This window comes from Saimiri boliviensis, chromosome 2, assembly GCF_048565385.1.
Source record: "Saimiri boliviensis isolate mSaiBol1 chromosome 2, mSaiBol1.pri, whole genome shotgun sequence".
NCBI classification, from domain to species: domain Eukaryota; kingdom Metazoa; phylum Chordata; class Mammalia; order Primates; family Cebidae; genus Saimiri; species Saimiri boliviensis.
The window spans coordinates 69,121,027-69,147,114 of NC_133450.1; the positions used below are offsets into that span (position 1 = coordinate 69,121,027).

General features: G+C 46.1%; 1 protein-coding gene and 1 long non-coding RNA gene across 3 annotated transcripts; one reads left to right on the forward strand and one right to left on the reverse strand.

Moving 5' to 3' along the window:
* The first annotated feature begins 544 nt into the window (after positions 1 to 544).
* LOC141583587 (uncharacterized) lies at positions 545 to 25,626 on the forward strand. 2 transcript variants are annotated; one of them, XR_012516247.1, is made up of 3 exons: positions 545 to 1,022; positions 18,495 to 18,652; positions 21,677 to 25,626. It is a non-coding gene; the product is annotated as an uncharacterized LOC141583587 (long non-coding RNA). The 2 variants fall into 2 exon arrangements; XR_012516248.1 differs by lacking the exon at positions 21,677 to 25,626 and adding an exon at positions 19,620 to 20,221.
* Positions 18,204 to 23,971, reverse strand: LOC101054388 (alpha-1-antitrypsin-related protein-like). The gene is made up of 4 exons (XM_074393552.1): positions 23,313 to 23,971; positions 21,591 to 21,861; positions 19,698 to 19,845; positions 18,204 to 18,557 (listed from the first exon to the last, which is right to left on the reverse strand). The coding sequence occupies exons 1-4, from the start codon at positions 23,965 to 23,967 to the stop codon at positions 18,366 to 18,368; spliced, it is 1,266 nt and encodes a 421-aa protein (XP_074249653.1). The 5' UTR covers positions 23,968 to 23,971; the 3' UTR covers positions 18,204 to 18,365.
* Positions 25,627 to 26,088: the final 462 nt, after the last annotated feature.

The following is a 26,088-nucleotide window of genomic DNA, read 5'->3' on the forward strand; positions in this document are numbered from 1 at the left end:
TTCGGTTCTTTTTCTTTCTTTTTTATTTTTTCATATAGATATCCAATTGTCCTAGGTCAATGTGTTGAAAAGACCATCCCATTGAATTTTCTTGGGGCCTTTTTTTTGAAAAATTATTGAGCATTACTAATATATGAGGTTTTTCCTTATAATTGCATATGCTACACTGAATCATCCTCTAGTCCTTTCGATGGCATTATTAGGTCAGTATATTTTCCATATTTTCTGTCTCCCCTTCTTCGACCTCTTCATTTAGGAAGTTAGTTTAGGCAACCGTTGCAATAGTTGAGGAGAAACATGATAGCAGCTTGGACAAGAAGGTAGCAGTGGAGGTGGTGAGAGGCAGGTGATTTCAGATACATTTCAGAGGTAGAGCTGAGAGTATTTGCTGACGGTATTTGCTGACAAATGCAATGTGTGGTGTAAGAAGAAGTGACAGGTTAAGGAGGACTTCAAAGGTACGAAGGCAAGCAACTGGAAGGATGACATTCCTGTTAACCATTAACTAAAATGAGAAGACTGTACATGGAGCCAGTTTGGCTGTAGGGATCTGGAGCTCAGTTGTAAACATGTTATGTTTGAGATGGATATCAGATGGCCAGAATGTAGCAGGATGTATGAGTCTGGAGTTCAGAGGTGACATTCGTGCTAGCTATACGAATTTAGGAGCATCAGCTTTTACATGGTTTTAAAGATCCATGAGACCAGATGAGATCACCTAGGGAGTCAGTATAGATGGAAAAGAAAAAAGACTCATGAACTGAGTCCCGGGACACTCAAAAGTTAAAGAGTTTGGGAGATGAGGCAGAGCCAGGATAGGAGGCTGAGAAGCAGCAGCCCGCTGAACTCAGGAGCGCACAAGATGACGAGGAGAGTGTGTGTCCTGGAAGCTAAGCAATGAGAATATTTCTAGAACCAAAAGTGATAAATTCTGTCCATTGATGCTAAGCAATCAGGAAAAATGCAGACTAACAGCTGTTGGAGGAATTAGCCATTGATCATGGGTGACCAGCCAACAGCAGGTAGGTGCAGTGGGGGTGGGATTGGTGGGAATGGGGAGGGAGCCTGAGTGGAGCACGCTCAAGAGAAGGAAAAGGATGATTTTGTGGGATGACCAACTTGTCCTGGTTTGTCTGGGAATGTTCCTGGTTTTAGCATGAAGATTTGCATCCTATGACTTCTGGTTTGAAAACGGAAAGATTCCATGTCCTGGAACCCTTTCATTTCCTGGCAAACTGGGGTGGCTAGTCACCTAGCTAGGCAAATGACCAGGCATCCATTGTGGCAGGAGGGATGGCAGAGGCATGGTCAGAGTGGCAAGTGAGTGGGCAGATGATTGCCTACATTTTGCCGGCGAGAAAGGAAGTGAGGTCATTAGCTCCGAGTGATTTGGGGCTGAGGGTGTAGGAGGTGAAGGTATGAGATGAAGGCATAACGTATTTACTTAGGACAGTGGGAATGCGGAAGGAGTAGAGAGTGCTTGCTCTCCAGGATCCAAGCTCTCTTGAGGCTAGTGATCATGAATTTAAAACGGGGCCTGAGAGTATGGTTTTCTCTGGCTACATTCAGCAGCTCAAGTATTGGCATGGAACAGGAAGAGAGTTGGAGGGCTTGTCAAGAAGCGCTGATAAAGCAAGAGGAGCCAGGGCTGTGACTGATTAGGACACTGAAGTTGGGCAAGAAGGTAGTGAGGACCTGAGAGAAGACAGATAAATGAAAACCAGTAGAATCGATGGATGTGCATTCCAGTGGGACTAGAGGATCACCGGAGTTGGGTACCAAAAGGAATGAGCCGGAAAGAAAGGAGGTGGTGGCTGATCTGAGAGTAGAATACCTGAGATGGTGGGGGGTCGCTGTTGTAATGACTAGTGTCTATGGAATGACTGTAAGAGCAGTCAAAGTTCCTGTGGGTTCCCGTCAACTTGCAGCTGTTTCTTGGCACCAACTCAAAGTGAGGCTACACCCTTCTCCTTTTCACACATGAGTCAGACTCTGTCACTACGGGACTGCTTGCCCACTCAGCTGAAAACCATCTGGCACTATTCCCAGAAAGAACATGGATTCTATTTAAAAAGCAAGAAAATATGTCACACTGATGAGCATTTGTCCATGCACGCAGGGTGGTTACACGATGGTGGCATGTTGCATGCAACTGTGTGATAAGTTCTTGTAGGATGGGCCCATCACCTCCATCTCTATGTCCTTTCAGCCCTAGAGCTGTGCCTGGCACACAGTTGGTACTCAATGGATGCTTACTCAAGTGACTTATATAGGATTGAATGTTAAATGAAGACTCTTATGAAGATCTCAGTCTCTGCTCTGCCGTCTCCTCTCATAGAGGCGATTCCCTCATGGAGAGAATTTTACAGGCGGAGTTTAGGGAGCCTTTGTTCTTGCCTCCCTGAATCCTTTGCAGGAACACAGATGCAGCACATAAATGACCTTCAAATGTAACGTAATACTCGGTAGCTCTCTTTTCAAAGAGACTCAGAGACAGTCCGTGCATGCTTTCCTTCTAAGACACTTGTGCAGGAGACCTGAAACCCCACTCGACCCATCGAATGCCAGCTGGCAGCGATGATAGGACAGTCCTGCCCCTCCATGTCACAAACCTGTTCCCAGGACACTCTCCACAGAGTCCCCAAGTCCTGCCAGGAAGACAGCCTGCCCAGCAGCACCAGAACACCCACCCTCCCACCCACACCCACACCCACACCCGCACCCACACCCACACCCACACCCACACCCACACCCACACCCACACACACAGTTGTCATTTGCTGCTTTATGAGGTTGATCTTTCAAAGGAGAACAACAGTTCTGCTACAATCCAGGTGGCGAGGGTCTGAGAAAACTGGAAGCCAGGGAAAAGCCCAGAAGCCAGCAGCAGATAGGAAGCTGGTGAAAATCCATGAGAGTGAAGTAGGTCTGAGATCCTCATGGGAAAGTTGGCATTAAGGCAATAAATGAGTTTGGCTGGTCATCTGCGTAACCGCGGACCTCGGTTTGTTGATCTGTGAAATGGGAGAATCACTCACAGGTGCTTTGTGCAAGGACCAGAGGATGGAGCCATGGGTTGTGTGCTGTGCCAATGAGCTCCAGCCACAGTTTTCCTTCTTCTTCAGGAGCCCCAGGCATTGCACAGCACTGGGAGGGTTGGGGGTGGGGGCGAGGAGGAGCACCTGATGGTGACTTTGCTTTGGGATTCATCACTTTCCCCATGAAAGGGAGGTTGCAACTGCCTTCCTCAAAAATTAATAGTTGGAAGGGCCTGTTGAAACAGACGGTGGGGAGAAAGTACCCAGGGAGGGACTGGAGGTTGGTGACGTCTTCCTCTTATGCTCCTCCCTCTTTCTTGGTCAGTTCCACCCTGTGCTCTGCCTTGGAGGGACCACGGTTCCCAGTGTTGATCCAGCAGAAGTTGTCCCTTCCTCCAGCAGGTGCCACACTGAACCTCAGTCTGAGCATGGCCCAGGAGGCCCAGGGTCGTGTCCTGCTTGTGTCCTCACTAGAGGCATGACCTGGTGCATCCTGTTCCCTGGTGGAGTCTCAGTTTCTTTGTCTGCTCCTTCCCTCCAAACTAGGAGTGGGGGTTCTTGCCTTAGCAGCAAGCTTGGGAACCCTTCCTCCAAGTCCCAGACCCAGCCGTCTCCTCAGATCAGCTGTCCTCAGGACACCAGTGGGTGCTGTAATTTGACATTTGCACTTTTGACTTCCCCCAGCAGTGGAGCAGCGTCACAGTGGCTCCACTGGGGTGTGGTGAATGTGTGAGAAAATGTACGCACGTTTAGAAATGACTGGACACTGGTGGATTTCAACTTACCTTGAAGGCCTTCATGGACATGGTTTGCAGAGAAATTCTCAAGCCCTGCATGGTAACTGAATATATCTGAGATGCCCGTTTCGAGCAAGAGCTGGTTGAATATGCGCAGGTAGAGAGAATTTTGGAAAATACTCCCTCCTCCTTCCATTCAGGGGAGTGAGAGGAGAAAACAGAACTGACATAATGTCGTCTAATAAACTGCCCCCACCAGCAATCTCACTGCAGAATAACAGAATAAAGTTAATGTCAGCTGTGTTTCCTGAGTGCCTGCAATACACAGGTCTGTGCCAGGTTCTTCACAAGGAAATTTTGATTCATCCTCACTGTAATCCCGGGGACTGGGTGCCCCAAATACCCACTTTACAAATGAGAAAATGGAGGGTTGAAGAGGTCAAGAGATTTGCCCAGTGGCTGGGAACATGGTTCATAAAAAGCTAGGTGTGAACTGAATGCAGAAACCCCTTTTCTAGCTGTGATGCTGCTTCTCAGACTGGGCGTGGCCTGCTCCTGAGTGCAGTGGAATAGAAGCATCTCTGTCTGTCTGCTTACCTTTGTTCCAACACAAAGCCTTCCCCTGTTTTCTTCCCTCTCTAAGGTCAGCCTTGAGGGCCTCGAAGGTCCCGGGGGAGGACTGAGAGCCACCTTTTCTTGTGTTTACCTTTCCGTGTCTTACATCAACGGCACATGATGGGGACATGTTCTCACTTAGAAGTGGAATCTAGAAAGTCAAACTCTTAGAAGCAAGAGCAGAAAGTGGGTGGCCAGGAGCTGGGGAGAGGGAAATGGGGAGAGGTTGATCAAGGGATAAAGGTTGGGATGAACGCATTCCGGATTCCTATTGTGCACCATGTGCTTAGAGGTATGTATACAGCCCTGTGTGCTTGAAATGTGCTAAGAGATTAGATCTTAAGTGTTCTCACCATACACACAAAAAGTGGTACTCACGTGAGGTGATGGATCTGTGAATTAGTTGGACTGTGGGAATCATGTTCAATGTATGCGTACATTGAAACAGCACGTTGCACACCTCAAACATACACAACTTTTATTTGTCAGTTCTACCTCAAGAAAGCTGGAAACAGATTAAAATGAAAAGCATGAATTAGGAAACAAAGACAGATCATCTGTGGGCACAGTTTCTGCATGGCAGCCTGAGGGTGACTTGTGTCCACAGCCTGGGGGATGGCTGAGCATTGAGAATCTATCTTCCCAACTTTAGCTTCCCAACCTTCTTGACCACAAGAAAGCACGCCTTCTTCCCTCTTCCCACTATGACTCACCTAGCAGCTTCCCGGTGGCAGGAGGCTGGAGCCTCTTAGCAGCTCCAGCATGGGTAAACCAAGCATAGTGGGGTGTGGCGGGGAGAGCTGGAGGCTGTCAGCCTCTCCAGGAGAAGGGTGCTTGAGGAGCATAAGAAAGTCCCATCAGGACGAGCCCATCCCTCAGCTCCATGCAGCCCATGGCATGTCCACCAGACAGGTCTTCGGCGGGAAGTGAAAACTCAGGGCTAAACAAAGTGCAGGGTTCCCGCCTTCTAGGATCCCACAGTCCACACACATAGTCTAGAATACGAGTGACTCTGTGCCCCAGAAAACATCTGGCAATGACTGGGGACATTTTTTGGTCATCACTACTGTGTGTGTGTGTGTGTGTGTGTGTGTGTGTGTGTGTGTGTGTGTGCTGCTGGCATTCAGTAGGTAGAACATCCAGGGGTGCTGCTAAACATCCTACAATGCACAGAAAAGCCCCTAAACAGCTCAGTGCTCTCCAGCCCATGATGTGATGAGGCTGAGAAACCCTGATTTGGAAGACAGGGCTGGGTCTGAGGACAGAATGATGGGTGTGGAGAAGGCACGTAGGGCACAGCACGTGGGTCACCACTTGGTGATTTGTAACGATGGGGGATCTGGAAGATCTATCAAGAAGCAATGAGATTTAAGTCAGAGCTTCCCAGTCCTTCATGTGCACCTGAATCTCCTGGGATCTTGTGAAAATGAAGATACTGGTTCAGTATGTGTGTGTGTGTGTGCGGGGGACATCTGAGATTCTCTAATTCTCACAACTCCCAATGAAGCCAGTGATGTTGGTCATAGACTACACATTGAGTATCAAAGACCTCACATACTTGAGAAAAGCAAGGAATTTGATCACAGAGTGTGGCCAAAAGGAGAGACATGCAGGTGGCTGGAAAATGGCTTTGTGTAAAGCCTCCTTGAGAGGTGATCAGTAAAGCAGCATGGTCCCAGCTCCCTCTGAGTTAATTACCAGTCATGCTGACTGCATCAGTATATGAGCTGAAATGACAGCTCCTTGGACAGTTTCCAACTACAGGCCATGGAACTGTAGCTTGTTTAAAGGTCTTATGTTAAAATGCCTGCCATGTTCACGTGCTGTTTGGGAAATGCTGAGTAAAGCTAAGTTAAACATTGTTCCATTCTGTACCACTTCTCGACGCTTTGAAGTGCTAAGGTGAATTGCAAATCTTTCAGAGGAAGATGTAATATGACAACATGGTGGTGGTGGTGGTGATGAGGATGATTTTATTGTGCTGGCACATTTGTTTCCATCTCTTGGAGGAGTGAATGACTGAATCCTGTTTGATAATTAGTGCATGACCCAGTTCCACCCTCTCATGTCATGGTCCAGAAGACCAGAGGGATTTCAGCCTCCAGCTGCAGAGACTGCAGAGGTGGATGTTGAAAGGATCCCATTGCAATCAGGGGGCAGGGATAGCTGTTTTACCTTATTGGGAAGGGCTGAGTCCATGTGTCAAAATTCTCCTTCACCCGCGCCCCTCTGTCTCTCTGACTTTCCCCGTGTCAGAAAGAATGAAGACTGTGGTGCCACTGCAGCTGTAGGGTGTAACTGTGCAGATGGTAGAAACATAGGAGCAGGAACCTGCCCAGATGCTGCATTGTGGGCACCAGGATTATGGGCCTCTTGCTTATCAAAAAGGGCCTGGTCACAGTGAGCTTTGGGTCAAGCAAGGGAGCAGTGGTATTTGCCATTATTTAGGTGGGAGAAACTTATCTAGAGAGAGGGGGCTGGAGAAGGGTTAGGTAGGTGCTCTGTGAGAGATGGAGAGAGAGAACCCCTGGGTTTCCCATGGTATTCCTGGTCTAAACCTGAGGCTTAAGCCTCCCTGCTATCTGTCAGGTCTGGCATGTCATCCTTCCACTGTCCTCTGGTGTGGTCATCATTCTCCGCATCTCAGAAACCCCTGTGCACAGTGCATCAGGGTTTGGCAAAAACCTTCATTCAAAGCAAGTCATCAAGGAAAACCTGGAGGTGGGAATGGGGGTGGGAGTGTCATGAATAGGGGTCCCAAATTCCAGGTTTTTTTCTTTTTCTTTTTCTTTCTTTTTTTTTTTTTTTGAGACAGAGTTTTGCTCTGTCATTCAGGCCGGAGTGCAGTGGTATGATCTCGGCTCGCTGCAACATCTGCCTCCCAGGTTCAAGCGATTCTCCTACCTCAGGCTCCCGAGTAGCTGGGATTACAGGCATGTGCCACTATGCCTGTTTAATTTTTGTATTTTTAGTAGAGACTAAAAATACAAAAATCATTCTCACCACATTAGCTAAGCTAGTCCCAAACTGCTGACCTCAGGTGATCCACCTGCCTCGGCCTCCCAAAGTGCTGGGATTACAGGCGTGAGCCACTGCGCCTGGCTCCCCTATTTCACAAAAATGTCCAAAATGTCAATTCACCTTTGGCTTAGTGGGAAATTACATTCAGCCAATAATACAAGTTCTAGTGTAATGAGTGCCTCTGTGCTCAGGGTTCAGCTCTTGAATGAGTCAAGATTAAGAGAAATATTGTGTGTGCTCATGGTACAGAGTAAGTGCTCAGCAAAAGCTGGCTATTACTATTACTAGTGGCAATACCTTCACTGCAGGCTGTTCTCTGTCTGCCAGATCCTGCCCAACCCCCCAGATTCTTTCTCTCCCCTGTTTTGTGCCCTGAGAGGCTGACCCCTTTGGAATGAGCTACTGGGCTCTCCTGCCAGCTGGCTTCCTCTTGGGTTTGGTAGTGGGAGTCCTGGGTAGGAGAAGAGAGAAGTTGGGTGTTCCTTCCCATTCCCTCCCTGCTTCTGCTCCACATCTTTGGTAATAGCTGCATCCCCCAGCCACTGCAGATAGACCCCTCCAAGCACCCCTCATCTCCGTGGCTCCAGAAGTTGGTCATGATTCATGCAGCATGAGATGGTTGAATGAATGAATAATTGATTGACTGAATCTATTTCTTCGTAAGCCTAGTTTATATGAACAATGACTAACAATCAAAAAAATGTCCAGACACCAAACACAGGCAATACCCACCAGGAAGATATATACTCTTCTTAGAAGCAGTTTTGATGACACAATTACCGAAATGACTTAGATGACAATTATTCTGAAGCCCTTGCATTGACAATTCATGTTGCTCCTGTGAGATTTCTGCTCCCACTCAGTCCCCCACCAGATTCTGTGTTGTCCTGTGGGAGGAACTTTCCCAGCATGTAATGACAGAGGTTAAAGCTATATATTTATGTGACTCTCAGTGGGATCACCATCCAAGGCCAGGAGAGAAGCCTTGAAGATCCAGCCAACAAAATGAGCAAAATCATGTTTATCAGGTCAGTGACCCATAGGGTTGCTGGTGCTTCCCCAGGCTGGAAATTGAGTTAATATTAACAGGTCGGAGGTGATATGGGCTTGTGAAATCATAGGCCTGCCCACCCCCGCCCCAGTGGACAGTCTTGTTCATTCACCCCACCTCCGCATCCCAGTTGCTCTCCAGTTATAATGCTCAGGAAGGAGGGAGGTGGGCTGGGACTCAAACAGCAGCATGTTGTCTCTCTAAACCAAGAATGTTGAACTCCAGGGGGCCAAGTCAACATCCTTTTAGTGGTTGCCACTGAGTCCTGGGAGTGTAGGGGCATCTGAAGGCACCACATCACTGTCTTTGGGCACAAGGGCATGTTGTTGCAGAGAGGGCAACAGATGTGCTTGACAGGAAAGTAAGCTCTGGGATCTCCTTACAGTTTTTCTGGGCACAGAATAGGTATATATATCTATGTGGCACATGAGAGACATTGATACAAGCATGCAATGTGTAATAATCACATAATGTATTTTACCAATAACTAATTTTGAAATTAGTTATTTACCAAAGATTTACCCAAGTTGTGTGAACTTAAAAACATTTGGGTTAATTACTTTATTTTTGATAAAATACTTAAGTGCTTAATTTGCCCCCTTAATTAACTGATTAGAGCTGTTTCATGTATCTTGGAAGAAAAATAGTATATACATATAACATAAAAAGATATAGACAATACAAATACATAGAAGTAGATTCCCTAGCATTCATTTTGAAATTTTAATCATGAAACAGTAGAGCGTAGTAATATAAACTCATCAATTTATCTAAGAGCAGCTTGATTCAAACTGAATTTTTGATAAAATGAAACCTGTTCATATGGCTAAATTCCATTTGCCCAGTAAAAAGATTTATGACAAGTCTTTGGCTGTCAACCAAAATTTTGGGTAAAGCAGCTTTCATAGCAGTTTGATGGTTTTTATTTATTTATTTATTTTTTATTTTTTTATTTTTTATAAGAAAAAGAATAAAGAAGAGGAAGAAAGAGAAAGAGGAAGAGGGAGAGAGAATGGGGGTGTTGCTTTATTGCCCGGGCTAGAATGCAATCTAAATATGGGTATGCCTATAGTTGTCCTTAATAATGGAGATATAAAAGAAAATGAGGGAAGAGAATAACAAACAAGGAGCCAACCAACATTTCGTTTAAACTTCTAAGTTGATATGATGTGGTACTGATAAGAGTGTATATTTTGTGTATTTAAAGTGGAGAGTTCTATAAATGTTAATTACATTTACTTGTTCCAGATCTGAGTTCAAGTCCTGGATATCGTTGTTAATTTTCTGTCTCATTGATCTGTCTAATATTAATGTTGAAGTCTCCGACTATTATTGTGTGGGAGTCTAAGTCTCTTTATAAGTCTTGTATGTCTGCGTATTCCTGTATTGGGTGCGTATATATTTAGGATCTTTAGCTCTTCTTGTTGTTGCATTGATCCTTTTATCATTATATAATGTCCTTCTTTGCTTCTTTTGATCTTTGTTGCTTAATTGTAACTTCTGCTTTTTATTTATTTATTTTAGCTCTCTGGTTGGTAAATCCTTCTCCATCCTTGTTTTGAGTCTTTGTGTATCCTTGAATGTGAGATGGGTCTGGATGCAGCATACTGATGGGTTTTAGTTTTTTATTCAAATTGCCTGTCTGTCTTTGGATTGGGGGATTTAGTCAATTTAAATTTAGAGTTAATAATAATATATGTGAGTTTAATACTGCCATTTAATATTAGCTGGCTATTTTGCCCATTATTGATGTAAATTCTTCATTATATTGATGCTCTTTTTGGTATTTTTTTTAGAAAGGCTGATACTGTTTGTTCCTTTCTATGTGTAGTGGTTCTTTCAGAAGCTCTTGTAAAGCAGGCCTGGTGGTGATGAAATCTCTGAGTGCTTGCTTATTCACAAAAAAACTTTATTTTTCCTTCACTTGTGAAGCTTAGTTTGGCTGGATGTGAAATTCTGGGTTGAAAGTTCTTTTCTTTAAGGATGTTGAATATTGGTCCCCACTCTCTTCTGGCTTGTAGGGTTTCTGCTGAGAGATCTGCTGTAAGTCTGATAGGCTTCCCTTTGTGGGTAACCTGACCTTTCTCTCTGGCTGCCCTTAGTATTTTCTTCTCCATTTCAACCCTGGTGATTCTGACAATTATGTGCCTTGGAGTTGCTCTTCTTGAGGAATATCTCTGTGGTGTTCTCTGTATTACCTGGAGTTGAATATTATCCTGCCTTAGTAGGTTGGGAAAATTTTCCTGAATAATGTCCTGAAGCGTATTTTCCAGCTTGGATTCATTCTCTGTGTCACATTCAGGTACACCTATCAAGTGTAGATTAGGTCTTTTCACATAGTCCCATATTTCTTGGAGACTTTGCTCGTTCCTTTTTATCCTTTTTTCTCTAATCTTGTCTTCTTGTTTTATTTCATTGAGTTGGTCTTCGACCTCTGATGTCCTTTCTTCTGCTTGATCAATTCGGCTGTTAAAACTTGTGCATACTTCATGAAGTTCTCGTATTGTGTTTTTCAGCTCCATCAATTCATTTACATTCCTCTCTAAATTGTGTATTCTTGTTAACATTTCATCAAACCTTTTTTCAAAGTTCTTGGTTTCTTTGGATTGGGTTAAAACAAGTTCTTTTAATTCACAGAAGTTTCTCATTATCCACGTTTTGAAGCCTGCTTCTGTAATTGGAACACACTCGTTCTCCATCAAGCCTTGTTCCATTGCTGATGAGGAACTGTGATCCCCTGCTGAGGGAGAGGCGTTCTGATCTTGGGTATTCTCGGCCTTTTTTGGCTGTTTTCTTCCCTTCGTTGTAGATTTATCCAGCTGTGGTCTTTATAATTACCGTCTTTGTAATTGGGTTTCTGAGTGGACGTTCAACTTACTGATTCTCAGCGCCGAAATCTGAGCAACCCACTGCGCCGACTAAGTCAGCGGCGTTAAGATTGATGGTGCTTTTCTGACTCTGCACCAAGAACCGACGCTCCGAGGTGCCGGCAAAACTGCCTCGCCAGTCACAAGAGTCGCGCTGGCAACCCGTGGGGCTCCTCCGCTGGGAATCTCCTGGTGCGTGAGCAACAAGAATTCATGTGAAGGTGTGGAGTCCTCTCGTTCTTTGTGCTTTCACTGGGAGCTACAGTCCCGAGCTGCTAGTGATCAGCCATCTTGGATCTCTCTCCAGCAGTTTGATGTTTTAAGAACAACTCTTTTAATTCTCTTTTTTTCAGTTTCAAATGAGTGTAGGAATGAAATACTTAAATGTTTCCATTTTATCTGGAACTGGCAGAATTGTATAAGAAAAACAAATTGTTCAAGTGGCCTTGAGTTTCAGAAACAAATTTATCTTTTTGTTTTGCCAGCCTCGTTTACTTGATTAATCAATGTGGGTGGGGAAGTATTTCATAGAGAGGCATTTAATGGGTTTTTTGCTTAGGTTTTTTGGGCTCATACATAGCAACAAAGCAAAATTTTTATGCCAGACAGAGATATCACATATTATTTCTCTCTGCTCAAGGTTTTCACCTGCTTGATCTAACGTTTTATAAAGATGTATCTAATTCTTTCCTTTGTAGACTATCAGCCTTTTAATTAACACTTCTGTCACCCTAAGTGATTGTTAGTCAGGCAAATCTATATTGACATTTCCAAAACAGATGACTGTTATCTACACAAGGTTAGGTTGTTGGTTGCCATGGAGCTGTTGTAATTTGAAGGCTGTCTCTTTTTTTAAATGTTGGCTTAAGAGATGAGGAAGAAAAACTTCTAAACTGCTTTTGAAATAAGCAACAGTAGATTATTTTAATATAAGTAAAAAGTCAATAGATTCAAAGTAAACAGAAAGGAGGAAGAAAAAAACAGAGAAGTTAAGAGCCTGTGGAATGTGAATAATCCCTATAATGACCATTGATTTTAAAATGTGCACTAGAAAAAACTAAGAAGCCAGCGAGAATCCCAGAAAACCTGGTTTGCCTTGATACTTGAGAATCCGACTTGATTTCTTTTTACTCTCTTAAGAGCAAAGAAAATCCTCTAACTCCTGCCAAGGAATGTCAGGAGTTTGCACAAGTATTTTAGATGGGGCAACTGCCTTAATGACTTTTAATTTGCTGTCTCATGCTCACCATTTAGAATGTTAATTTTTGCTCTTGAAAAATGTTCAGAAACAAGCAAGGGGGAAAAATAAAAGATCTAAATTATTTGTATATGTGCATAACCAAATAAAATGAGACCAAAATCAAATTGCCCATACATTTTAAGCCCGATGTACAGATGAAACAAAATCTTAAATCAGGCAAGCTGAATTGACAAAAATTGAATTCACTAGAAAAGACATTCCTCACAGAATGTAAGTTCTGTAGAAACCACAAGAGTACACTTACCATAGAGATGAAATGTCTTTGTATCAGAAAACACTTATCAGAACTGCCAAAAAGTCTCTTATCATCCTGGGAGGAATAAAAAGTTCTTTACTTAAGATGGCCTTATTGAAATCAGATCTCAAATAAAGTCAAATAACTTCTACAGAAATGGAGGCTTTGCTTGAGAGAAGACACATCAGGGCAGAAAAGGTGAGTCCTTAGACTAAAGGGCTCAAATGAATATTGAACATCAATCTTAAGAATCGCAGACACCTTCCAAAGGTGATCTTGCTTGAGGTTGCCTTCTGACTCCAGTTATGCCAACCTGTATAACACACAGATAGGGAGTCTCCAAAAGAAAGTGGTGTTTATTCAGGAGTGGGCATTGCCATGGGAATCCATGTACTATCATAAGCTATGTGCATATTCGGAAAGGTAAAGGTAGACAAAGATTTTTAAAGGAAAAACAAGGAGAATTACATCATTGTTTTGAGAGAATTATTCTTGGCTATGAGGATCAGTAAGAAAGGTGTCAGTCTAAAGTTGGACAGGCAGTTGCTGGGCAGATAACACTCACAGAAGTAGTTTTTGGTGTAAGATTGTGACAACCTTTATGCAAGGTTGCGGTTTTTGCAGAGTCTTTTGTGATTGTTTTTATCAGGCATTCGTGCATGAGGACCCTTCCTTTAACACCATTCCTGGCTCCATTTTTCAGGATTCTTCTTTTTTTTTTTTTTTTTCTTTGTAACACAGGTGACTCTATTTTGATTCTACTTTCACAATGTGTTGTAAAATTCCCTTTGCTAGTATTTTTTTTTCAGGATTTCTTTGTTCTTGCATCAATGTTCATAAGCAACATTGGTTTATATATATTTTTTTCTTGTAGTGTTTTGTCTGGCTTTGGTTTCAGAGTAATTCTGGCATCATAGAATGAGTTAGAAAGTGTTCCCTCCTCTTCAACTTTTTGCAAGAATTTAATGTAGGATTGGTTTGAATTATTCCTTAAATATTTGTTAGAATTCAGCAGTGAAGCCATCGGCTATGAGCTTTTCTTTGTTGGGAGGTTTTTGATTACTGATCCAGTCTCCTTGCTAGTCATGTACCTGTTCAGATTGTCTGTTTCTTGTGATTCAGTCTTAGTAGGTTATGTGTTTCTAGGAACTTATATATTTTGTCTAGATTATCCAATTTTCGGTGAACAGTCGTTCACAGTATTCTCTTATATTCCTTTTTATTCCTATGAAAAGCTCTTGTAATGTCCACATTTTCATTTCTGAGTTTAGTTATTTTGGTCTTCACTTTTCTCTTAGTCAATCTAACAAAAGACTTGTCAATGTTGTTCTTTTCAAAGAACCAATTCTTCATGTTGTTGGTTTTCTCTATTATTTTTCTATTGTTGATGTTCTCTGTTATTTTTGTATTCCTCGTTTTGCAGATCTTTGCTCTAATCTTTAGTTTCCTTCATTCTGCTAGCTTTAGGTTTAGTCTGTTCTCTTTTCTTTCTAGTTCCTAAAGGTATAGTTAGATGTTGGTTTGAGCTCATTGTTTTTTAATGTAAATATTTTCAGCTGCAAATTTCTCTCTTAGCACTACATTTTTGCACAGGAAATTTTGGTGTGTTGTGTTTTCATTGGTCTTGACTGTTTCTAATTTTCCTGGTGCTATCTTGAAAAATTGATTCAGAGTATGTTGTTTAATTTCCATATATTTGTGATTTTCCAGTCTTCTGTTATTGATTCCTACTTCCATTTTAATCAGGAAAAAATACTTTGTATGGTTTAAATATTTTAAAATATACAAAGATCTGTTTTGTAGTCTAATATATGGTGTATCCTGCAGAACGTTCCATGTGCACTTCAGAAAAATGTGTTTTCCACCGTTTTGGGGTAGAGTATTCTGTATGTTAGTCTATAGTGTTGTTCAAGTTTTCTGTTTTCTTACGATCTTCTGTCTGGTTGTTCTATCGGTAATTGAAAGTGGGGTATTAAATTCTCCTGCTATTATTGTGTTGCTGTCTATTTCTTTCTTCTATTGGGTCAGTATTTGCTTCATCTATTTTGGAGTGCTGATGATGGGTGAATGTATATGTATAATTGTTTTATTTTCTGAGTGAATTGAATGGCATTTTTGGCATACAGTTTGCATTTTATAAAAGTAAATATATCAGTCCTTGTTTTATGATTTTTGTATTTTCTGTCTTCTTTAGAAAGGTTTTACCCACTTTGTAGGGACATGGATGAACCTGGAAACCATCATTCTCAGCAAGCTGACACAAGAGCAGAAAATCAAACACCACATATTCTCACTCATAGGCGGGTGTTGAACAATGAGAACACATGGACACAGGGAGGGGAGCACTACACACTGGGGTCCATTGGGGGGAAATGGGGGAGGGATGGGGGGTGGGGAGGTGGGAAGAGATAGCATGGGGAGAAATGACAGATACAGGCAAGGGGACGGAAGGCAGCAAACCACACTGCCATGTGTGTACCTATGCAACAATCTTGCATGTTCTTCACATGTACCCCCAAACCTAAAATGCAATAAAAAAATTTAAGAAATAAATTACATCATACCTTCTCCCAGAACATTGATATTTTTTGTGTTTTAATATTTGATATAGCTAGAGGTCTCAACACCATTATTTACCTTGGACTTTATCCTTTAACCCCTGAGCTCATTGCAGTCCCTCACAAGAATGCAGATCCCACAGCTTTCTCCCTATTGTGTGGCCTCCCCAATTTTCCCTTTTCTTACCCACGTCCTCTTTATTTCTCTCTCCTAATAAACTCTAAACACTCAATTAAGTGTTCTGACCCACCTCCTGAGAGGTCTCTCTTTCGTCATGGCTGGCTCTCTGTAGCTCTTACATTTCCTCCTAGGAAATAACAACCTTTTATGATAGATGAGCTGCAGAGTTAGAGATACAGGTCAGGGAAATGGTGAGGACTCCAGCAGGTAAAGGGTGGGGTTATGAACCCAGATAAGAGAGAGAAATAAGGTGAGGGAAAAGATCGCCAGGTCATCAGAAGAATTAAGGGAAACATATCTCCTTTTAGGCCAGGAGTGCTGAACAAGAGCTCAGAGGTGGTGTCCCCTTGGGACAGAAGGGTGGGGCCCAGAGAACAGTGAGGAGAAGGCACAGTGTCTTCTGGAATCTGGGTAACAAGCTCTGAAGGGCCAGAGCTAAAAGGACAGTCATTTCTCCTCTGAGACCCTTAGGGTGGGAGGCATGGGGTCCACCAAGGTCTTGAACATTGAGGTTTCTCAGGCTGGAGTTTCAATCAAGTTGCTTAAGAAAGAAGGAACCTGAAGCAGAGGGGCCTGTTGGAGAGCAAGGAGGCATCCCCAAGGCTGAGTCCTTCCTGCCTCTGCAGGTGGAGATGCAGGTGAAGATCAGGAGACCACAGGGGAGTCCCAGCCTGGCGAGGGCAGGAGGGGACTGTAAAGGTTGTCAGGCTGGCAGAGGACTTAACGCATTCACCTCTCCATTTCAGGCATCGAATTGTAACCAAGAGATCAAGGGCAGAGGCACTTACCCTCTGCAGGGACCCACCCTGCGCTGGGCACTTTGTGAGAGATGCAGTTCCATCCCCAACTCACTCTGTCCTGCAGGATCACAGAGATTCAGATGCCTGAGTTCAAATCCTGGCTCTGGCCAATTGGAGCTAAAACACTGTGTGCCTCAGTTTCCTCCTGTGTCAAGTGCAGATATATCCAGGCAGGGCGGCTCCTGGCGCTCTCCTCCAGCGTCAGCTCCAGAGGAGGCTGAGGGAGAACTCCTCACCCGGCAGAGCCTGTGTGTTCCGCGGAGAGGCTCGCTGCGCTGCCTTGCACACAGGCCACACCCCATGTGCTCTCAGGGCTTCTCGTGCTCATGGGCCTATGGAGCGGGGGTGTGGGGACGCTCAGTGCCTGTGTCCAGGAACCCCTGTCCTGGAAATCAGCCTGAGGCACCTCCAGCTCTTGCCAAGATGTTTGTCTCCAGTGAGCCCGATCTCACCCAAGGGCCTCGCTGTTCTTCCCTGGGTGGGCTCAGTTTAGCAGAACCAGCCTGTGCGAGGTCGTGTGGGAGTGTGGGTGGAAGGGAGCCCCATGGCCTTCCAAGATCCAGGTTCCTCTATCCTTGACATGCCCTCAGAGGGGTGACGAGAGGAGCCAAGGAATCCATACACTCTAGGAGCCTGGAACCGTGCCTGACCCTTGGTGGATGCCCAGTAATTGCCAGCTGCCTGAAGTCACCAGGCTTGTGTCTACCAAGACCCTGGCCCAGGAATCTCTCATCTGGAGCTGGAATTTGTGTTTCTTGGGCTTACTGGTCCATTTGTGTGGGCACTTAGGGTGGTGACACCAGCTGCCAAGTGCCACGCAAGGGCTCCTGGGTGTGACTGGGAAGGACTTGTTCTTTCCATTCTAGTGAGGGGTCCTTCTTTGAGGATAAAGGGAGTTAAGACCCTGTCATTCTCACTACATCTGCTTCTGTTTCATATAACACACACAGTCACAGACACACACCAAGTCAGAGCACACAATCACAGAAACACACACACACACACACACACACAGACATATCCACAGCCACAGCCACATCCTCAGTCTAGATAGAAATACCTGGACACACAGACACTATACAGACTTGGACACACACTCACACAGAGAAACATCACACACACAGCCTTGTCCACAACTGTATGCAAACACACAGAAACACCTAGGGACACTAACACACGCAGACTCAGACACACAGACACACACTCTCAGACTCACATTGACTCAGAGACACACAAAGAAACACACACACACACACAGACATATTCACAGCCATATGCAGACACAGAGGCAGAATTCCTAGACACATGGAGACACAGACATACACACACACACAAACACAGAGACACACATGGTCACACACAAACACACAGAGATGCACACACATAGACACACACAAACACAAACACATGGTGTAGCCCCTCTCACTCTGGGACACACAGATGCCACCAAAGGCTGCACATCTGACTTTCCTGACCTCCGGGTTGGGGCCTGGCAGAGGGGGAAGGTGTGGCAGTGGCCCCAGCTGCCTCTCACAGCCTGCTTTGCACTCACAGGGTGGGGGCATCCTCTCCTCATGCTGCCAGTGAGAACAGGAGGCTCAGGAAAGTGGCTTTTCTGGGTTGCACAGTGCCACATCGTTCTCCTAGAACTCAGGCCGGGGCCCGGCTCTCCCTGGCTGACCCACACTTGGCGGCCACTTCTGGTAGCCTCTTCTTCTTCCGTAAGCTCCTGGGTCCAGGCCCATAATCTGAGGATTCAGCTCCCTCCATCCTGGCCTGGCACGTGTCTGCCCAGCCATGTGTTCCATAAACACAGTTCAGGGGACCTGGACAGGGCACTGACCTGGAGCTCACACATGGCCTCAGTGCACCAAGGGAGACTCAGATACGACAGGGGAAGGAGCTGCAGTCACACGCAGGCAGGGGTCAGCTCAGCTTTCTTTAATGTCATCCAGGGAGGAGGCCAGGGATGGACGGGAGGAGCTGAGGAGGGAGAGGCAGTTATTTTTGGGTGGGGTCCACCACTTTTCCCATGAAGAGCGGAAAGTTGGTGTTGTCATCCTTGATGATGACCAGGAAGGGCCGGTTGAACATGATTGTCTGATACTTAGACCAGACCTTCTCTTCCAGATAGGGGGCTCCGGTGGCTTCAGTCTCTTTCTCATCAACTCTCAGCTCAGCCACATGCACGGCCTGGAAGGAAGAGAAGCAGAGACGCATGCTGGGGCCAAGCTGTGCCCCAGCCCAGGCCTGGAGCAAGGCCCGTGTGGACAGTCTCATCCTAGGAGGTGAGGTGCTCACTCAGGCCTTTCTCCACCCAGATGATCCTGGTTCTGCAGGTCTTCCCCCTCCCTGTCACACAGGCCCTGCACCCCCCAAGGCTTTGGCTGATGGGGCTGGATCCCCACCATCTACCTTCCCTCTAAGCATCTCTCCCCCTGCTTAGGATGCACCCATAACTCAGAAGGTGGACCAGCATCCCCGCTGCCCTTCATTTGTGTTTCTTGGCCCCCTCCTCAGACTCAGGACAGAGTTGGGACCCCTACACAATCTAATCAGAGAAAATATTAGGTACTATGCTTAGTACCTGGGTGATGAAATAATTTATACGACAAACCCCCATGGTTTAACTATGTAACAAACCTGCACATAGACCCCTGAACCTAAAAGAAAAGTTAAAAAAAATTAAAACAATCAGAAGTTAACCTTGATTTGTTCTTCTTTGAGCTCCTCTATCCCCAAAGAATGTTAGTATCAAGCTAACCATCTTATTACGGCAGCTGGAGAGGCTCTCCTTTCCAGTACATGGCTTTAAGCTCCTTGAGGACGTGGACTTTGACAGTGACCTTCAGAGTGCCCAGACCCCAAGATAATGCAGCCATTCACTAAATTACAGTTGTTCTTTGGATACCTTTAATTTTCCTAAATTAATGTCATCTTTAGCTGACATCACTCATTGATTCGAACTTGGCAAGACACCCAAAACTCAAAATCTCACAGATGAAAGGGGCCAGGAAGTCTTTTGAAATGACTGAGCCTAAGCTTTTCTGCATCAATATGGATAAATTAAGGCCCCAAATGAGAAGGTCCTGGGTAAAGGGTCAGTGACACAACAGTGGGGGTCCCCAAAGGTGCCAGCTACACAGGAGGCGCCTCCCCAGCTCCGCCATCTGACCATGCCTGGCTCAGTGGATCTCAGGCAACCTCAGGAGCTCAGCCTGGGTCTTCATTTGTGTCTCTTGGCCCCTTCCTCAGCCTCAGGACAGAGCTGCCACCCCCACGCAATCTGCCAGCCGACACCCGGGGAAAATAGGGTCTTCCGGGTGACCTCACCTTGGAGAGCTTCAGGGGTGCCTCCTGACTGACTCCAGAGAGGTCAGCTTCGTTGCTGAAGATCTTGGTGATGCCCAGATTCCTGAGGACTGGCTTAAGTTCATAGTTTCCAGAAATGAACAGTCTGGGAAAATGTAGACTGATGTTCCTGGTGTGAGGAAAGATAGTCAAGGCCTGGTGCAGCGTTGCTCCTGTTCTTCTGGAAGCCACCACAGCGCGGTGCTTTATTTCTGATTGTTTCTCCCACTTAGCACCATGTCCTCACCCACATCAAGATCAGAAGTCAGAGGGAGAGGATCAGAGAAAATAACTATTGGGTGCTGTGCTTAGTACCTGGGTGATGAAATAATCTATACCACAAACCCTTATGTTAGCAAACCTGCACATGGACCCCTGAACCTAAAAGAAAAGTTAAAAAATATATAAAACAATCAGAAGTTAACCTTGGTTTGTTCTCCTTTGAGCTCCTCTATACCCAAAGAACATTAGTATCAAACTAATCATCTTGTTAAGGCAGCTTGAAATTCCACCTCCTTTGAGAAGCCCTCCAGGCAGATTCTAGGTGTCCTGGAAGCCTGTCTCATCCTGCCCTGTAGTGTTTGTTCACTGGGCCCCCAGCCTGGAACATCCCCAGAGCCCTACACTCAGGAGAACATGGGGCTGGTGGCACCTGTTCAGGGGATGAGAGGAGTGAGCACCCCATGCTGAATGCTCCCCTCTGGTTTTCCATGGGGAGACAAGGCCACCTGAGCAGGGTCTGGCATGAGCAGGCAGCCTGGCTCTGGGCTCTCTGATCAGTTACCCTCTCAGCCTCCTGGTTTTTTTCTCAAACCCTGGAGCAGGGACCTCAAAAGGTGCTGGCATGGGACAGAGGAGTTCCTACCTTGATTGCTATTATGAACCCCAACACCTTTTGTATTTTCTTTCTTTCTTTCTTTCTCTTTCTTTCCTTCCTTCCTTCCTCCCTCCCTCCCTCTTTCTTTCTTTCTTTCTTTCTTTCTTTCTTTCTACTTCTTCTTTCTTTCTTTCAAGACAGAATCTTGCCAGGTTCCAGCTATTCTCCTGCCTCAGCCTCCTGGGTAGCTGGGATTACAGGTGCACACCACCATGCCCAGCTAATTTTTATATTTTCAGTAGAGACAGGGTTTCTCCATGTTGGCCAGGCTGGTCTTGAACTCCTGACCTCAGGTGATCTACCTACCTCAGCCTCCCAAAGTGCTGGGATTATAGATGTGAACTACCACACCCAGCCACCTTTTGTATTTTCATCTTGGTTTTAGAGTGTACAAAATAAACTAGATCAGCAGGGCATGGACATAATTATGAATACAGACACCACACACATACACTAATGTGTGGCTCATGTTCAAGTATCATTTACTACGGGGCACCCAATCTAACAGCATCGATAAAGTGACAGAGGGACTCAAGCATTCTGCTAACGTGCCCTGGCTGTTCCAATTCTAACCCTTGCTTTTCTGGGCCATGTCACACAGGCTCTTCCCCCGTTCCCCCAGGGACATTCTACCCTTGAACTCCACACTCCACTGCTGTCTTTGCCAGAAAGCCCATCTGTTCCTTCTTGGTTCTGTCAGAACGTGTGGTGGTGCTGCTGTCCCGGCCCTGGGCACTGGATGTTGGGAAGGGACAGTGTCCACGCTAGAGTGGAAAGTCCCCAGGGACTAGACCTTTACTCCTCACCCCTGGGTACTTTCATGAAGCATGGCTGGTGCTATCTAAACTCAGTGATGACATCAGTCTACTGCAGTAGCTGTGACCCAGGGATGTGGGGTCCACCCTCCCCAGCCCTCTGGCCAGTCCTGATGGGCCTCACTCCTGACATGGCTTAAAGGTCTGGGCAGCTCCTGACTCAGACCCTGAACTGGAAATCACCTTAAGTCAGTGGCTCTCTGGATATGTTCAAAGTAGCTGTAGGTGAGTTTATCTTCCAACTGCTGCATCTTCTTTGGTTCGGGCAGGATGAAGAAGGCAGTGGCGTTACCCACGTAGTGCTGTGCCAACACCCAGCTGGATAAGTCCTTGTCCCTGTGGACCTCAAATCTCCCCAGGCGGTTTATCATAGGCACTCTGATGACGGTCTTATCATCCACATGGAAGCCTTCTAACATAATGCGCTCAGCCATGAATTTATCTTTCCATTTGCCTGGAAAGAAAGGAAGGTGGGCATCAGCCAGGTGGGTGGAAGTGTGTGTGAATGAAAGGAGCCCTGAGTCCCTTTGGTGAGACACTTCCCTCTGCTTCAGCTTTATCCTCTGTAAAATGGGATTCAAATGAAACTATTTACTTTTGTGAGAATCATCTGAAGATAAAGAAGAATGCAGAGTTTCTACAGACTTGAACTAATTGGCAGAATCCTGGCACCACAGAAAAGCTTTTATATTTGGCTTTGTTTATTTGGTAGTGGCTCGGGGAGGGTTAAGGAAAGCTAATGAGCAGTCGGAACTCCGATGCTTTGCCACCTTTGGCCGGAGGCTTCCTGCCTCATGCAGAGGGCTGGTTCCCTCGAGATACAATGGAAGACAGCATTCTGCTTACTACTCCTGAGGCCTTTCCCTGGATCAGCAGGGGAAATGCAGACGCCTAGGCAGTCTCCTGTCTGCCATGCCAAGAGAGCTTCACCATCGAGGCATGCAGAGTGGGCAGGCGCCTCAGGGACCTCTGAGCTCAGCTTTCTCATTGGACAGAAGGAGGAGAGTGAAGCTGAAGAGGGACAGCAACTGTCCTAAGGCTGCAGCGGAGCTGGGACCTCAGTTGTGCTGACTGCAGCCTGGCTGCTCCCCACTGCCCTCCTCTGCCTCAAGAGCAAGGGAGCCTCAGAGTGGAGGAAGCAGCCCTGGGCTTGCCTCCCACCTCCCCTCCACCAGGCTGTTTTCCTGGGACAGTGGGAGCTGGCTTAGAGTGCCCTGGGGCCCCTAGGAGTCTGACATGTAACCCCTGAGGGGCAGGAAGGCAGCCTGAGGTACAGAAGAGTCCCTCACCTGCTGTATGCCACACACTGTCCCCAGGATCTTTGTCACTTGTTTAATCCTTAAAAAGCCTGACAGCAAGGGTGCTGTTTTGTCCATGCTAAGATGGGAAATTAGCACCTCAAAGAGGTAGAATGCAGGATTTGAACTCCACTATTTCAAACCACAAAGCTCACACTGCTTCCGGGATGCGGGAGTCATCTAAAGTATGTTCCATGAAAGTATCCCTTTATGCATGTGCCACAAAATATTTTTCTGACTTTAGTGTGTGGGAAGCATTTCATGCTCTGTCTCCTCCCTGTTAGGAATTTCCAATGAGAATTAGAACAATAATACTTGTTATTAATAATGAGTATGCATTATTGCAGTAATTAATAATGCAATAATTAATACTGCTCTGACAAGGTCTGTGGGGAAGATGGTGGTTTGGCTGCCTTGAACTCATCGTTCTTTTATCTTTTTTGACCATGGAAAGTATTTTACTATTTGTGTTTGGAAAACTGCAGAATCCATGTGAAATGCCCTGCCATACATATCTCACTGTATAGGAATGCTTAAGAACTAGCAGTTTGAGAATATGCTTGGGTTATTTCAGTGGAACGGGCTTGGGCAGGTGGTGCTACCTTACCGTGAAAGGAAAGGTAATCCACCAGGGCAAGACTTGTCTCTTTTTTCAGATGTTTGAGCAAATCCACTATTTTTCTTGCAATTCTCTTCTCCACATAATTATTCATCTGCTTCTTGGCCTCCTCGGTGTCCCTGAAGTTGATGAAAAAGAGTTCGGAGTGGTATAGCCTCTGGATATCCTCCAAAAACGTGTCCGCTAGCTTCACACTCTTGTCGATGAACAGGCTACTGCCGGTGGTCAGCTTGAGCTGGCTGTTCGGCCTGCTTAAGGCTTGGAGAAATTGCTGGAAGCATTCATGGATCTTGGGCTCAGGTATCTCTGTGAGGTTAAAATTCAGGACTTCCAGGATCTCTGTGAGCGTGTCAGCCTTGGTCCCCAGGGAGAGCATTGCAAAGTCCATAGCCACGCTCGCTGGGGCAACTAGGATATTGCTGGTTTTTGATAGATCAGCCAGTTCTTTGTACAAATCGAAGGTGAAGTTGGTGATGTTGTGGGAGATCTTCTGGCAAGCAGGGTCCTGCCAGGCCCCTTGATCATGGTGGGATGCATGCATCTCTGGGGCATCATCTTCCTGGGGATCCTCAGTCAGGGAGCCAGGGATTAGGCAGCACAGGCCTGCCAGCAGGAGGATGCCCCATGAGACAGAGAATGTCATTGTCCTGCAAGACAGAGACGGGGGCAGGGACAGGCCCCGAGTCAGGGCACATGATGACTCCCAGTCACCAGGGATTGACACTGCGTGAATGCAACCATGCATTATTAAACATCCATCATGTGCCCAGCCCATTGCAAGTACTTTCCTACACCATCATCATTGAAAGAATCAGAAAGACAGCAAGCATTTACAAGGTACTTAGCATACGCCAAGAACTGTTCTAAGCACACACGTGTGTTAACTCATGGCTTTCTTGTAACAATCCTGTGTGGTGGTAATGCTACTATCCTCCTTTTACAGAGGAGGAAACCAAAGCCCAAAGAACTTAGGCTCATGTCCAAGGTCAGCAAGCAGGAAAAGCCAGTATCTCTCACCCTGGCAGGCTGGGTCTTAAGTGCTTGCTCTCCACAGCTCCACTCACCACTGCAATGACCTTGAGGTGCACGTGCCACAGCCCTATTTTATTTCATTTTATTATTTTTTATTTTACATTAGTTTATTTTTTGGAGACAGAGTCTGGCTCTATCACCTAGGCTGGAGTGCAGTGGCATGATCTTGGCTCACTGCAACCTCTGCCTCCCAGGTTCAAGTGTTTCTCCTGCCTCAGCCTCCTGAGTAGCTGGGATTACAGACGTGCACCACCATGCCAGGCTAATATTTTTGTATTTTAGTAGAGATGGGGTTTTGCCATGTTGCCCAGGCTGGTCTCGAACTTCTGACCTCAAGGGATCCTCCCCACTTGGCCTCCCAAAATACCAGGATCACAGGCATAAGCCACCGCACCCGGCCCCTATGTTAGAAAAGAGGAAACTGGGGCACAGGAAGCCTAAGGGACATGCCCAGGGTTACTAAGGAAGTGGTTAGGTCAGGATCAGCATCACATGACTTCCACAGATCACAACAGTCCTTGGAGATCTCCACTGACTTCCCTTATTTAATGGACAGAGAATCTCTGTCCCTAGAGGGACAGGATACTGTGCCGTGACACACAGCCAGAGCTCAGAGGCGCTGTGTGAACTGCCCAGGCTTTCCCCAGATTCCTCACACTTCGCGCACTTCCCTCTCCGCCCAACTGTGGCAGCCTTAACTTTACAGGACCCTGGAGGCTGTACTGAGTATTGTCTGAGCCCTGTGACATTCTGGCCTGGGAAATACTGCTGCTGATAAAAGCACAACAGCCCTGTTCTCCCAGAGGCAGCCGCAGACATTGCCTTTGGTCTAAAGGTATGTCATGAAATCTCCATTTTCATAGGATGGGAAAGGTGAACTCAGAATGGTTCGGTAACTTGCCCAAGGCCACACAGCTGGTCAAGCAGAACCGAAGCCAACAGGCCACCAGGGCTGGCCAAGTGCTTTGTGTGGAGCCGTACGGCCTCTTCGGAGGCTATGACCCTGGGTGCTGCCCTTGGCCAGCCTGGAGGACATCAGGGCTCCTGATCCTGGCTTCGTGGGCATACTGGATTGGGTTGTGCTGTGCTGGGGGGACTCTGCTGTGCATCCTAGGATGTCTGACAGCATTCTCCATAAAACCACAGTGATGAAGTGACCCTCAACTCACGGGGATGGTGATAAACCATCCCCTGGCCCTGCTAATGCCCCCTGTGGAGCCCCCCTGGATTGGGGGCTCAGATCACCCTGGCTGTCTTGAAGGCCTCCTCTTGCCTGATTGGACAGAAGCTTCTCTCCTTTCAGAGTGGGCTTAAGTCAAGTGAGGCCCAGCTGCATCTGCCTGGGCCCAGGCCGTGTGGGGCGTCCATTCCTTTGGGATAGGGGCCCCGTTTAGTGTCCCCAGGGTTGCCTTGTGCCTGCTGTCCCAGGTCTCAGGGGACTGCATCCCAATTCTCCATAAGGAGATTGGCTGCACACCACAGCCTGTTTCTAGAAGCAATGGCAGACATTGGCTTTCGTCTAAAGTTATGTCTTGTAATCTCCGTTTTTATATGATGGGAAAGGTAAACTCTGAGTGGTTGAGTAACTTGCTCAAGGCCACACAGCTGGTCAAGCAGAACCAGGAGCCAACAGGCTACCAGGGCTGTTGTGCTGAGATGGAGCTTCGTCACCCATAAGGCTCTTCCCTGACCCAGGGCTTAACGACAGCCCCCAGGGAGAGTCAGGGGCTGT

What these genes read in the sequence shown, in the direction of transcription:
- LOC101054388 (XM_074393552.1), bottom strand. Translation starts at nt 23,967, where the DNA reads ATGACATTCTCTGTCTCATGGGGCATCCTCCTGCTGGCAGGCCTGTGC. An exon ending in GGATTACCTTTCCTTTCACG is followed by an intron (nt 21,862 to 23,312) that starts GTAAGGTAGCAC and finishes CTTTCTTTCCAG; the next exon opens with GCAAATGGAAAGATAAATTC. An exon ending in CAGAGAGCCACTGACTTAAG is followed by an intron (nt 19,846 to 21,590) that starts GTGATTTCCAGT and finishes TCCTCACACCAG; the next exon opens with GAACATCAGTCTACATTTTC.